The sequence below is a fragment of the Papio anubis genome, chromosome 11, assembly GCF_008728515.1.
Source record: "Papio anubis isolate 15944 chromosome 11, Panubis1.0, whole genome shotgun sequence".
Taxonomy (NCBI): Eukaryota; Metazoa; Chordata; class Mammalia; order Primates; family Cercopithecidae; genus Papio; species Papio anubis.
The window spans coordinates 105,813,486-105,827,693 of NC_044986.1; the positions used below are offsets into that span (position 1 = coordinate 105,813,486).

At 38.2% G+C, this 14,208-nt stretch overlaps 1 protein-coding gene across 1 annotated transcript in view; it reads right to left on the minus strand.

Annotated features, from left to right (window-relative positions):
- Window positions 1-14,208, minus strand: part of PLXDC2 (plexin domain containing 2) — a 453,142-nt gene that overhangs the window by 20,516 nt on the left and 418,418 nt on the right. The window contains exon 13 of the mRNA XM_031652709.1: window positions 11,590-11,750. Within this exon, the coding sequence (XP_031508569.1) occupies window positions 11,590-11,750 (161 nt within the window). The remainder of the gene's footprint in view (window positions 1-11,589; window positions 11,751-14,208) is intronic.

Sequence of the window (14,208 nt, forward strand, 5' to 3'; positions counted from 1 at the left end):
GCTGTCCCTGGAGGCTCTGTCCAGGGAGTTGCTGAATTGGTACTAGCTCAATAGGTCTGGCAAGAGGTAGCTGGAGGCCCAGGCCTGCAGGACCTGCCTGGTGAGGAGACATGGGAATGGGTCCCACCTAACAGTCTGGCCACTTTTCTCTAAGGTTGCTGTGGTATGCTTGGGGCCCATGCCAGTCCCTAGTCACCTCAGATTTTTCAGAACCTGTAGGTGTCACCAGTGAAAGCTATGAAACAGTAAAGATGGCAGCAAAGAGGCCTTGGTTGGGAGGCCCCACCCAGTGCGGAGGTAAGGGATTGGGTACCTCTTAGTATTTCTTGAGTCCCTTCCCTTCCCCAGATTTTACAGGAATCCACAAGGTGTCTAGCAGGACTGGAAACAGGAAAACCACAAAGTAAGCCAATAAGCATTGCCTGGAAAACACAGCCGGCCCATGTGAGAAGAGCAGCAGAAAGTGAGAGGGGCAAGTTCCCACTCCAGTTGCAGGTGAGTGCAGGGGACCTGTGTAAGAATTTCTGAAGGGGTGGGAGCAGTATAGCACAAGGAATTCTCAAAACTGACCTGCTAAGGCCATCTTCCACGACAGTGGCCCACACTAGGAGAAAATCCTGGGAGTAAAATGAATAATGAGTAGGATAGGGACAACAGAGATTTATTAGATAAAATAATAAAAAGAAGGAAGAAGGTTCCTGTACCAGCCTGGCTAACATGGTAAAACCTCGTCTCTACTAAAAATACAAAAGTTAGCCAGGTATGGTGATGGGTGCCTGTAATCCCAGCTACTTGGGAGGCTGAGGCAAGAGTATTGCTTGAACCCAGGAGGCTGAGGTTGCAGTGAGCCAAAATTGCACCACTGCACTTCAGCTTCGGCAATAGAGCGAGACTGTGTCTTAAAAAAAACAAACCAAAACAAACAAACAAAAAAATTGAATAGAAAAATGGCTTTTCATCTATTTAAAGTTTATCTCACCTACAGGAATTTTAAGTATTATGTTACTTAGAATACGAATATAGTAATTAGCTGAAAGTAGAAAGTACAGACATAGAATAATTCTGACCCTATATTCACTTACTACGTGATATAAGACAGGATGTATGAATTTTGCATTAAAATTTACTTTGTTTCTATTAAGAAAGCTTTTATACAAGGATTACCACAAGATCATATAGTAAAATAACCTTAATCCATTTTCAAACTAAAAATACCATTGATTGTTCACTTCTAATAAAATTACAAAAAGTATGATTACTACCATCATTTATAATACATTCTTTACATTCATACTCCCTAGATTGCTAATGTTTTGGTCTCTGAAAATTTTATATTTTAATTTTCTTACAATCACAAATAACTCTAGTATTAGTTATAAACCAGAGCATGCCATAATAATAAACTAATTTAGTTTAGTTGTTTTGTATGTTTGATAGAAAAGAATACGCTAAATGGAATTGGTGGAAAAGATAATCTTGTAATTGAATAAATTAATTTTTACTGTGAAGCACCAATTATTGCTAAAATTAAAGTTTCTATTATTTGTTTTCACAATAGAAAGGCTTAAGTATTTATTTTAACACTGAACAATTAGCCATGTCACAAGGAAGAAATTACTCAATAGTTGGTACTGTCAGTAGAGTAGTCTCTTCAAGAGGTAACAGAAGAAAAGAATCGGAATACTTAAAACATATATCATGTCCTTAAAATGTCATAATTCAAGCTTACAAATGCCCAAGTGAATTGTAGCTTTGCAGATTTTCATTTATTTATTTGATTCTTTCATCTATTAAGAATCTTTCTGTGGTATCTATCTATCTACCTATCTATCTATCTATTCATCCATCCATCCATCCATCCATCCATCCATCCATCCATCCATCCATCCATCCATCTATCCATCCATCCACCCATCTATGGATTTTCACTGTCTTATGTAGCATTGAAATAATTAGGGAATTAATTAGCAAAAAGAAATTACCACAGATTAGTATGAGATATTTTATTCAGTATTTTCAATAATTCTCCCCGATGAAGGGAAGAAATTATTTCATTAAATTAGAAACACTATTATAGTTTTAGGAATTTAAATGAAAATGTGTTACTCAGAAGAGTAAATTAAGGCTGACATCTACAAAAGAAATCTTATCTTGATGATTACATATACAAGGCAATCATGATGCACTTGAACTGATGTCTTAAAAACATTCAGTGATGTTCATGAATAAAAATTCTACCATCTTAGAATAGAAATTGAGAAAAGAAAACCACTGACATACATAGAGTGTCTCTTTTTTTCAAGTGACTCAATTTCACCTACTTTTCTCTGCATTTCACTATATTTCTGGAAAGCTGTCATCTACTAATATAGCTTCTTTAATGGGAGTTATATCAAACCATGTCAGATGTGTTTTGCCTTATCTTTCTTTCCTTGCAGCAGTTCATGAAAAATGAACACCATCTTTTGCTTCATCTAAGAAATACAAATAAAAAGTATTTTATTTCAATGAATCATTTTTTCCCCTTGAGTTTTCTTTAAAACTGAAGTTAAGACTAAGAAATACCTTAAGAGCAAAACTCAATTATTAAAAATATGTGACTTCAAGACAAAAAAAGATTTGTGGTTCTATGAAGCGATTTCTCATGAACTACATAGGTTTGTCCACAGATCACGTCTTCCTAACTCCCCAAGTGTGATCCATCCAGCAGCTGCAAAGCAAGATGCCAAACTCTTAGCAAACGCTTTTTTTCTCCCCAGCAGCCTTTGAATTCTTGCCTGGCTCCTTCTTCTGGCTTGTTTCCTGGTGGTACTATTAGTTGCCAGGAAAAGTTGAGGGCCACAGCTGCCTGTGTTTCTTTAATCTTATTCTCCACGGGTTCTTGTGATCCAGAAATATTTCTTGGGATGGGGAATCCCCTTGAGTGGCAAAAAACTTAACAGACTCTTGCTATGATGCTGTGTAGCTGCTCAGGCTAGAGGGCCAGGGTGAGGCATTCTGGTTTGATGTCTTGACTCTGTAACCAGGTGCCATAGGATCCAAACAAATTGTTTCACCATCCTGAGTATTTCTACCTTGGACTTGACTCCAACAAAGGGGTAGAAAGGATACTGCCCACTCAGGTTCCAGGAACAGAGGTCTTATCTCTGCTGGTTTGAACTTACTTGGATTTTATATCTACAACCATACAGCTGGGGTTTTATAGCTACAAGAGTGATATGAATCACCTTTTGAAATGTTAATATTAGTTGAAGATTGTGTAGAATCATTTTTTATATCAGACATGTGTCTGTATTAAAGAGAATAATGCAAAACTCATTAAATTTTTAAGGTAACACATGAGTCCTCAAGGAAATTTACTTGTGGTAGATACTTGGAGAATTCATCTACTTATTTTGGAAAAGTGACAGAATCCCTAGGTTGCACACAGGCTGAAGTTTGTTTTTGCTTTGGTATCCTGATTCTGCTGATAGAAAATAAAACGTACTCTCAGTAAAAGCAGATATTTTGGTGCCCTGGAAATAATAAGAATTTAAAAAGTGTGGTATGAACAATGACTGGTATTTAGACATTTATGTCCAGATTTTATTATGGAAATAACTAATAACTTCTAATTCAGGCACACTTTAAGAATGGTGAGAGTGTTTCCCCATCAGGAAAACAAATTATTATTATTATTATTATTATTATTATTATTATTTTGAGACAGAGTTTCATTCTGTTGCTCAGGCTGGAGTGCAGTGGCGTGATCTTGGCTCACTGCAACCTCCTTCTCCCAGGTCCCAGTGATTTTCCTGCCTCAGTCTCCTGAGTAGCAGGGATTACAGGCACACACTACCATGCCTACTTAATTTTTGTATTTTTAGTAGAGGCGGGGTTTCACCATGTTGGCCAGGCTGGTCTCAAACTCCTGACTTAAAATGACCCGCCCGTCTCAGTCTCCCAAAGTGCTGGGATTACAGGCGTGAGCCAACGCAACTGGCCTAGGAAAATAAACTGCTTTGGAGAGCAGTCTTTTTTTATTCATTTACTCTCTCTCTCTCTCTCTATATATATATAATCTATATCTAGAGCTCCATAAAAAGTTCTATGATAAAATAAAGATAATGATGATAAGAATAAGAATGCCACTTATTATCAAGTTGAACCCTCCACCTCCTGAGCTCAAGCGATCAAAAAGGTAACATTGCTCAAGCAATTAAAAAAGGTAACATTTTATCAAATATTTTGTGGTGACTGCCTCTTCTGTAAAACTAATCATTCAATGTGAAATCCATACCTAACTTAAAATGTGTTTATCAGCTGTCTCCACCCACTGGAATGTAAGCTCCATGAAGGCAAGGATGATCTTGTTCATTTTGTTTACCAATGTACCTTGGGGACTTGGTGCATAATAGAAGCTCAACAAATATTAAATACATGAATGAATGACTGGTGAACTTATCAGTTGGCTTTGGCAGCCTTCTGCCTCCTTATAAGCTTCTCCTTTCCTTCTTGCTAAAAACCAGTTGATTTCCTACTTTAAAATACTATGGAACCAACTTTTCTTTCTAATTCTTTCTCTCTGCAAGGTTTTCTCTACAAACCAGCATCATCCGATAGAAATATAGTATGAGCTACGTATATAATTTTAAAAGTGTCTAGTGTCCATTTTAGAAGTAAATATGAATAAAATTAATTGTAATAAAATTTATTTAATACAGTATATCCAAGATACTATCATTTCAACATGTAATTATATAAAAATTATTGATGAGATGTTGACATTATTTTTTGTACTCAGATTTGAAAATCCAGTGTGTGTTTTACACATACCTTGTTCTAGACAAGTCACAGTTTAAGAGCTCAAAGTCCATATAGGTAGCAGCCACATATTGACAGCACAGTTCTGTACCCTGTATTTCTCCAGTCCTCAGGGTAGGAATTATAACTACTATTTACAGGCAAACTCCATTGCCATTGCATGATCTCAGTCCCCTCCTGAAATACAAGGGCCATTGTTCCTACAACTTTTGCTTCTTCCGATTTCATTTTAAATTACTCATTTGAACTGACTCCTTTCTCTCTGAGGACATTTCAAAGCTTTGCAGCATAAGTGGCAGGATTAGGTACTCTTAGTTTTTACTTTTCTATTTAGAAAAAAAAAAAAAATCCTCCAATATTTTATTCATAGAATCTATCTTCCAAAGCTGTAATCATTTTTATCATTAGGTTCTTATCAATTTCTCTTTATTTTTATGTGTACAGAACAATCAAAACTGCACATGAGTGTCCAAATACTAGCAATTATTTATGTATACTAAGAAAAATTAAGGACAATGTTCAACATTAATACTTTCAGCAAGATGGCTAGTCTAAATTATTTGTTATAGTCCAAATAGAATCCTTTCATAGGAATGTTGATTTTGTGTGATTATCACTTTGTAATATTATTTTCTTGACCTTCAGTTAGATTACATCTTAAGTATTTTATTTAAAAATCTTGAATAGTGATGTGTGTAGAATACCATTCAAGAGTGTAAACGTTTATCTCTGTGACCCATATTCATGAAACAATAAAATATACTACAAGTCACAACATTTATGCTTAGCAATGTTCGACAATTATTAAATTTAATGTAAAACCTAGACACATTGACTCTTCCAAAAAGATACTAGTTTCATCAAGATCTTTTAAAAATTAAGGAATTCATGCTTATTTAAATATGTGTTCTCTGCCATTTTTTTTCAAGATAATAAACTTCATTTTCAAAAAAAAAATACTTAAAGCATGTGTAGACATTCCTGTATATGTGATAGATTTTGGCCAAAATCAGATACCCTTTAGAAAATTAATGTGAAAAGCTAGACACATAAACATGAAATGCAAGCCAGTCAGTCAAAGAAACTACCAAGTCTAAGATCTGAGAATGATGGAGTAATATACAAGATAAGTTAATAAAAAATAGGCTATTCGGCTTGACTGAATAGAAATGGAACATTTTAGAAGAATGGAACTCTGGTACCTAATCTTGTATAAGAAGACACGGGATATTAATAGTTAATTCACTTGTTTATGGGGTGATGATTTGCTTAATTATCTCATTTCCTTTCTACAATAAGAAATCTAAAAGCTAAAGCCCATGTAAGTATTTTCTATAAGGAAGGCTGTTTGGGTCCACAAAATGTATAATAACTGGTGTATCTTTTCTGCAAGAACAAAATACACAGCTAACAGCCACTGACATTATCATCACTAAAAATAGACAATAATAGCAACAGCTACATGAATTGTTGTCATGCTTTTGGCAATATTTACTACATTCTTTTATACCATTCATTTCCTTCCTTTGATTCTACTTTTGGAAATCCGTTCCAAGGACATAATGTATGTCCTTGTATATATATCAGCCGACATTTCTACATACAGCATATGAAGAAAAACCCTTCACACATAGGGAGGCAGCACAGCCTGGTGGTTATGGGCATAGTCTCTGGAGTTGGAGAGCCTGGGCTTAAATCCTGACTCCACTAATGACCAAATGCGTGATGGTGAGAACTTACTTAAGGCCCATGCTTCAGCTTCCTCATCTATGAGATGAAGATAACCTTTGTATCACACAGGGTCTTCATGAGGATTAAATGAGGTAATAAGTGTCAATCACTTTATTAGTGTATTTGATAAGTGTTGGCTGTTACTATTAATATGTTTATAATGGGGATGATTAAAAATAAGAAAAAGTAGGAAGAGCCGCATTGCTCTGCGATAAGACACTGGGTGCATGAGCTCTGATATATACACTCAAAGGCAGAGTCATGAATTTTTTTTTTTTTTTTTAAAAACAGGGTCAGGGTCTCACTCGTTCACCCAGGCTGGAGTGCAGTGGTGCGATCTTGGCTCACTGCAACCTCCGCCTCCCAAGTTCAAGTGATTCTTCTGCCTCAGCCTCCCGAATAGCTGGGGCTACAGGCGCGTGCCACCATGCCTGGCTAATTTTTGTATTTTTAGTAGAGATGGGGTTTCACCATGTTGGCCAAACTGGTCTCAAACTCTGGACCTCAAGTGGTCTGCCTGCCTCGGCCTCCGAAAATGCTGGGGTTATAGGCATGAGCCACCACTCCCAGCCTAGAGTCATTCAATTTCATCACATTATATACAGTGTTTAGCACAGGAACTAACTCATACAAGTGTTTAGTGAAGTCTGGATTTCACTGTGAAATATTCAAGATATCCATTGGGTTACATTTTAATAACTGAAACTGGGACATATCTTATAGTCAAGGGTGTGTTACAGTTTAATTGGAAGTGTGCGATGCATCTCACATTTGACACACTCTGTGCTCAACAGAATAATGGCCTCCCAAACATGTCCACGTCCTAATCTCCAAAAGGTGTCAATGTTACCTTACAAGGAACTTTGCAGATGTGATTCAGTTAAGGACCTAGAGATGCAGAGATTATTCTAGATTACCCAGGTGAGCCCAATGTAGTCACAAGGGGGCCTTACAACAAGGAGGCTGGAGGGCCAACGTTCGTGGTAGGAGATGTGACGGTGGGAACAGAAGTTGGAATGATATGAGAAGAAACCATGAGCCAAGGAACACATGCAGCATGTAGAAGCTGAAAATGGCAAGGAAACGATTAAGCCCTGAAACCTCCAGAAGGAACCAGCCCCGTCAATATCCTGATTTTAGCACTTCTGACCTCCAGAGCTGTAAGACAAGTGTGTGTTATTTTAAGTAACTAGGTTTGTGGCAATTTGTTGCAACAGCAGTAGAAAACTAACACACAGTCTTCATCTGAATGAAACAGGTCCTTTTTGACTTGTAGGCCCATGTTAGGCTCTCAGTGTATTCCGAGTTACCACTTGACTGCATAAGAGGCAGTCAGTATAAAACTATTGAACAAATGTTGAATAGAACAGAATACAAACATTAAAATTATGTTTACAAAGCCATCATAATAAAACAGAAAAATGTTATTTAAAAAAGAATACCTATGTGTATTACAGTGAAATCACCACTGTATTAAATGGGCAAACATCAAATTATGTACATACAAATTCCAGAAGAAAATAAATGAAACTATTAATAGTCATCAATTCTGCATGCTGGAACCTATAAATGACTTTCTTTTTTCTTCCTTTTACATTTCTGCATTATCTCAATTTTCTCTAAAGAATGGTATCATTTTCATAAAAGAAGAAAGCACATCAATTTCATTTCAAAAGTAGATAGGAATATAGTATGGAACATCAAAGCCAATGAAAAAAATGTTGTTATATTCAGTTCCCTCATTTATGCAACAACAATTCTAATGTGACTAATAATTTAAAATCTTCAAATTTACACGTCTGCATATCACAAACAGAATGGTCATCGTGGATCTGTTTTGATTTTGCAAACAGTGGTCAGTTTTAATAATAGTAAAGTTATGACTATCACCTCCAAACATCAGCTGCTGCCCAGCCACTGTGAGCCGCATGACCCCAGCAGCGTGTCAGATAGGTAGAGATTTAAGCAGACTCTGGCAATTGACTCCACAGGAAGGAAAAAAAGTCAAAAGGAGAAAAGCTGGGAGACCTGCTGAGTGACTCTGCTTTGCTTACACGTGAAAAGAAGAAAGAGTTATTCTTAGAACTATGGCTCTTTGACCTTGGATAAGTCATTCCACTCCTCTCAGCCTCACTCAGTCTCCTTTTGTGTTAGGAGAGTATAGAGCTAAATTATCTCTAAGATTCCATCTAGCTCTCATATTCTATAAATACATGTGTATGTATACATATGCAAACACTCCACACATATGGACGTACAGGCTCTGAGACATAAGACAATGAGACTGATACTCAAAACAATATTCCACTATTTTTGCAGTCATACGGGGGTTGCTTTGAACCAGCTTTAACTAGATCTTTCATACTGTGCAATTTGCCGCTAATACCACACCATCAGATATTCACAGTGTCTTCTTTTTTACTATGTCAGAAAATAAACTGCACAGTTTGAAAAGGCTTAAACATGTGAGGGGGTTACGGCAGTAGCAGCAGCCTGAGGTCTGGCTAGTCCCTGAGGCTTTCTAGCTTGTCACTCAGCAGCTCTTTGAAGAATGCATTTGTAACTTTGAGAAGGTTGTCTACTTTCTTCCGAGAAAACCAAGCACATTACCAGAACTTAATAACAGATTTTCAATTCAAGGCAACGCCTGATAATATCTCAATTACTGAATCAAATGAAGATGCCATTTCTGAAATATGTTTTATATGAAATTTCACTGGAAGTCTGAAATGTCCTAGGATATTTATTATGAACGTTTTTCCAGGAAATATTGGCAGAATCCCTATTTTTCAAAGGAAACGTAAGTGATTTAATCCAAATCTTAAGGCACTTACAAGTTTTGCAGGGTGGAATAAATCATGCGCATACTGAACTCTAGTGCAAAACAGAAAGATGAATGTCAGAGAAAGGTAGGGGTGTATCCCTGTAGATAGAGTTTCAGAAGAGAAAGAGATTATACCCAGATGCCGAGCAGGAAGATGGTCTAAAGAAGCTTATGGGGTACACCGTATCAAAGGCCTTTTGGCTTCTGAATTCAAGAACTAATATGGGAGTGGAGGATTTTTTTTTTTTTTTTTAGACTGGGCCTCTCTATCACCCAGGCTGGAATGCAGTGGCACAGTCATGGCTCACTGCAGCCTTGACCTCCTGGGCTCAAGCAATCCTCCCATTTCAGCCCCCAAAGTAGCTTGGACTACAGGCACACGCCACCATGCCCCATTCATTTTTTTCTATTTTTTTTTTTTTTTAGAGATGAAGTTTCACCATGTTGCCCAGGCTGGTCCCAAACTCCTGGGCTCAAGCAATCTGTCTGCCTCAGCCTCCCAAAGTGCTGGGATTACAGATGTGTCACTGTACCTGACCAGGAAGAATTTTTGATGGAGGAACTAGAATGAGCAATGTTTTTGTGACATGCAGAATTTGGGCTGTGTACAGAGACAGACAAAGCATGAAATTTGACAGAAATGCCAACTCCAGATTAGGGAGCCAAGAGAATAAAGATTGAAATGACACGTAAGATTGAGAGTGCCAAGGCCTTGAGCCCCCAAAGAAGGAAAAGGAGACGGCACTTTCTTCTACAGACAGTTGTGAGCCATCTAGGACGTTTAAGCAATTGTTTGATTTGCATTTATTCACCTCTCCCCATTATAAAGAGATAGGTAATTTTAACTCCATAGTTTAAAAGGCATTATAATTTCTCACTCAACAAGTGACCATAATTCCAAGCAACCTTTCCATGTGTCACACAATGAATAATTCTAATTCTGTGTTTGAAATTCTGCAAGAGAAGATTTCCTTTATTGCTTTAGTATTTCTAGTTTTATTTGGTGTTGGAAGAGGAGTGGTTCCACTCAGATGTGAGAGTCAAAGGTGCACATGTGGCCAGGCATGGTGGCTCACACCTGTAATCCCAGCACTTTGGGAGGCCAAGGCGGGAGGATCACTTGTGGTCAGGAGTTTGAGACCAACCTGGCCAACATAGTGAAGACCTGTCTCTACTAAAATACAAAAATTAGCTGGGTGTGGTGGTGCTTGCCTGTAGTCCAAGCTGCTCAGGAGGCTGAGGCACAAAAATCGCTTGAACCTGGAAGGCAGAGGTTGCAGTGAGCCGAGATTGCACCATGGCATTCCATCCTGGGCGACAGAGTGAGACTCTGTCAAAACAACAACAACGACAAAAAAACAAAACAAAACGAAACAAGAAAAAACTGCATCATATGCATGGGGCCCAGGAAACCCAACCTTCTGGAGGACAGAGATGACTTGGTCACACAGACAGACGCACAGACTGTATCCACTGGTCTCCAGGCTTCCTGGTTTCAGCCTTTTAGACCCCAGGGCTTAGCCACAGCTCCTTATGCACAGCCCCTTGCCTTCCCACCTGTTTACTCCTCAGCACTGGCACCAAACCTATATTCTATACATGAAGACATAACACTTATTCAGTATGGTGCTCTCGTTCCGTGTCTGTGTGGATATGTGTGTCTGTGCATTTATATATAAATATACAAATATACACACATTATGCAAAATGGCAACAGCATATACCATTATTTTATTTTTATATCTGTCATTTTGTGGTGAAAACCATATTTTTTCCAAACGGTCTGTGAGCATTTTGAGAAGAGGCCCATCATATTGTATCATGCACACAGCCAATACTCAATTAGCATTCATTGAGCAATTGACTTAAGCTAAGTCTTTAGCCTCCCAGATACGTAGTATTTCCTCCTAGGACAAGGAGAGCAGCTGGTTAACATACTTGGTGTAAAAGGACCAAAAAGTATGGTTCCCATTTTCTTTTAGATCTCAGAAAGACAAGATAGTTTATGTCTTTAAAAGCTCCAGAGATAAGGTAACTGAACCCATCATCTGAAAGCAATCTATCAATATGTACGAGAGTGCATGGGTGAGAGCATCCATGTGTGTGAAATCAGAAACCTCGAAACTGAAAAATGGAGAAATCATGCGGTAAATATTAAATCCAGGTGGTATCAGCAAACGGATACAGTTCATCAACTGGCGTGGTTTTCATGTGTTCAACTCAACACTTACCTCAATAAAGAAGATGCTGGCTGCTGATGTTGGGTGGTGATACATATAGACTGTCACAAGGATGGCTGTGGCTATAATGAGGACCAGGATGAGGATTCCAACGATGAGGCCAGCGTGGAGGGTCCCCCCTTTCTTCTCAGCTGCACTGTCATCTGTAGAAGCTGAAAGAACATCCCAGCTGTCAGGACGGTCATGAGCTTACCCTTAAGTTTGCATTTTCATCTAAGGAGATATTTGTGTTTTTAATAAAGTACGACTGGATCTTTACTTCCTGGACAACTTTTCCACAACACCAATTTTACAGGTGAGGTGCTCTTCATGTGGGCAATGAAGAATCCACAGGATTCGTGAGTAAAAATACATTTATCACTGTGTTTTATTTTTATTTTTTATTTTTTGAGATGGAGTTTTACTCTTGTTGCCCAGGCTGGAGTGCAATGGCATGATCTTGGCTCACTGCAACCTCTGCCTCCTTGGGTTCAAGTGATTCTCCTGCCTCAGCCTCCTGAGTAGCTGGGATTACAGGTGTGAGTCACCAAGCCTGGCTAATTTTGTATTTTTAGTAGAGACAGGGTTTCACCATGTTGGTCAGGCTGGTCTCAAACTCCTGACCTCAGGTGATCCGCCCACCTCAGCCTCCCAAAGTGCTGGGATTACAGGCATGAGCCACTGCACCTGGCCTGTGTTTTAAAATTTCTAGTTGGATAAGCAAAATGAATACTTTTTATTCTCAAAGTACTGTGGGATACCTCAAACTCTAATTAACTACACACTAAATTTAACTTTGATTTTTCTCATTAAACCAACAAAGTTACCTAGGGAAAAACTGATTAATTTTGAAAGCTCCTCTCACGGAAATTTTAAATTCAAGAGTACTGGACATCTTTTGGTAAGCTACATAAGCATTTTCAGAAAGTTTGTACATGAACTCCAAGCAAAATTTGTGAAAAATCTGTTTTAAGCAAAAATACTTTTTAAAAGTGTAACAGATGGATGCTCAATGACCCTCAAATAGTTTTGATCACTATCTGAAGGGAACGTCACAGCAAAGGAAAACATTCCACAACACCCCAGAACAGTATCATTTCCTCTAACTTTTACTGAGATGCTTTCCACTGTAATACACATTTTTTTTTTCTGACTTAGTAAAGGGAGGAATTAAATTTCTAAAGTAATAACTACCCTAACCAAAGCCAACCAGCCAAATACAACTAATCTCTAAAGTCTTCTTTTACTAAAATTCTGTAATTGTTGATGATTACTCAGGCATTTAGAGATCTTCCTGAATTATGTACAGCAGTAACTATATCTTAAGTGCACCATATGACTGGTATTCTGAATTATGAGATAATTCTTTAAGATGAACAAAAGTTTCTCAATCCTTTCTTTCTTTCTTTCTTTTTTTTTCCTTTGAGATGGGAATCTTGCTCTGTCACCCAGGCCCAAGTTGGAGTGCAGTGGTGCAATCTCAGCTCACTGCAACCTCCACCTCCCAGGTTCAAGCAATTCTCCTGCCTCAGCCTCCTGAGTAGCTGGGATTACAGGCGCCCGCCACCACGCCTGGCTAATTTTTGTAATTTTAGTAGAGATGGGGTTACACCGTGTTGGCCAGGCTGATCTTGAACACCTGACCTCAAGTGATTCACCCACCTCAGCCTCCCAAAGTTCTGGGATTACAGGCGTGAGCCTTTGCATCCGGCCTCAATACTTTCAAGAACAATTTACCTCTTTGTTATTTTTACCCTTTGCCTCTATGTTGTAAACATTTTTTTGTCTATTAAACTTCGTTTAATAAGCACTGATTTCTTTCTTTCATTTTACATTTTTTTTAAAGAAAAACCAAACATGGATGTCTATCACAATGTGTGGTCCACACGAACGAATGGAATTCCAGATAAAGTGGAGAAACATGACCTCCTAATTCTTTCTACCTCACCTCTACATTTTTATAGCTCTCGTTAACTCCTTGCTTCAGAACTGCGGTTGGTGTTCAGTAATCCTTCTCCAAATCTAGTAAGGCTGAAAATTCTAAAGATTTCCCTTATGTAACAGAAATTCATTAGGGAAAGAAGATCAAATTTAGAGTAATTCATTATATAATAGCTCATTTACACTGGGCCAGGGATCATTGTATTGCTTTGCAAGAACCCAACCAACAACCCTAAGAGGTAAGCACTACTATTATTTCTGTTTTATAATAAGGAAGTCGAGGCACAGGATAATTAGAAAATGAGCTAGGGTTGCAAAACTATTAAGGTAAAACTGAGCTCACACACTAGCAGTCTGGCCTCCATGTCTGAATTCTGGACCTCTGATCAATGCCTCCTCAATGAACACTGGGCTGTAGGTCCTGCTATTTCCTCTTATTTCATGTTGTGAGTTCTTCTAGCAAATAATTCTGAAAAGAATCTGGTAACTTCAAGCAAAGAAAAACTAATGGGAAAAACAGTTAAAGAATTACCACTGGAGCTGGGCGTGGTTGCTCACGCCTGTAATCCCAGCACTTTGGGAGGCCGAGGCAGGTGGATCACCTGAGGTCAGGAGTTTGAGAACAGCTGGCCAACACGGTGGAAACCCTGTCTCTACTTAAAATACAAAAAATTAGCCAGGCGTGGTGGC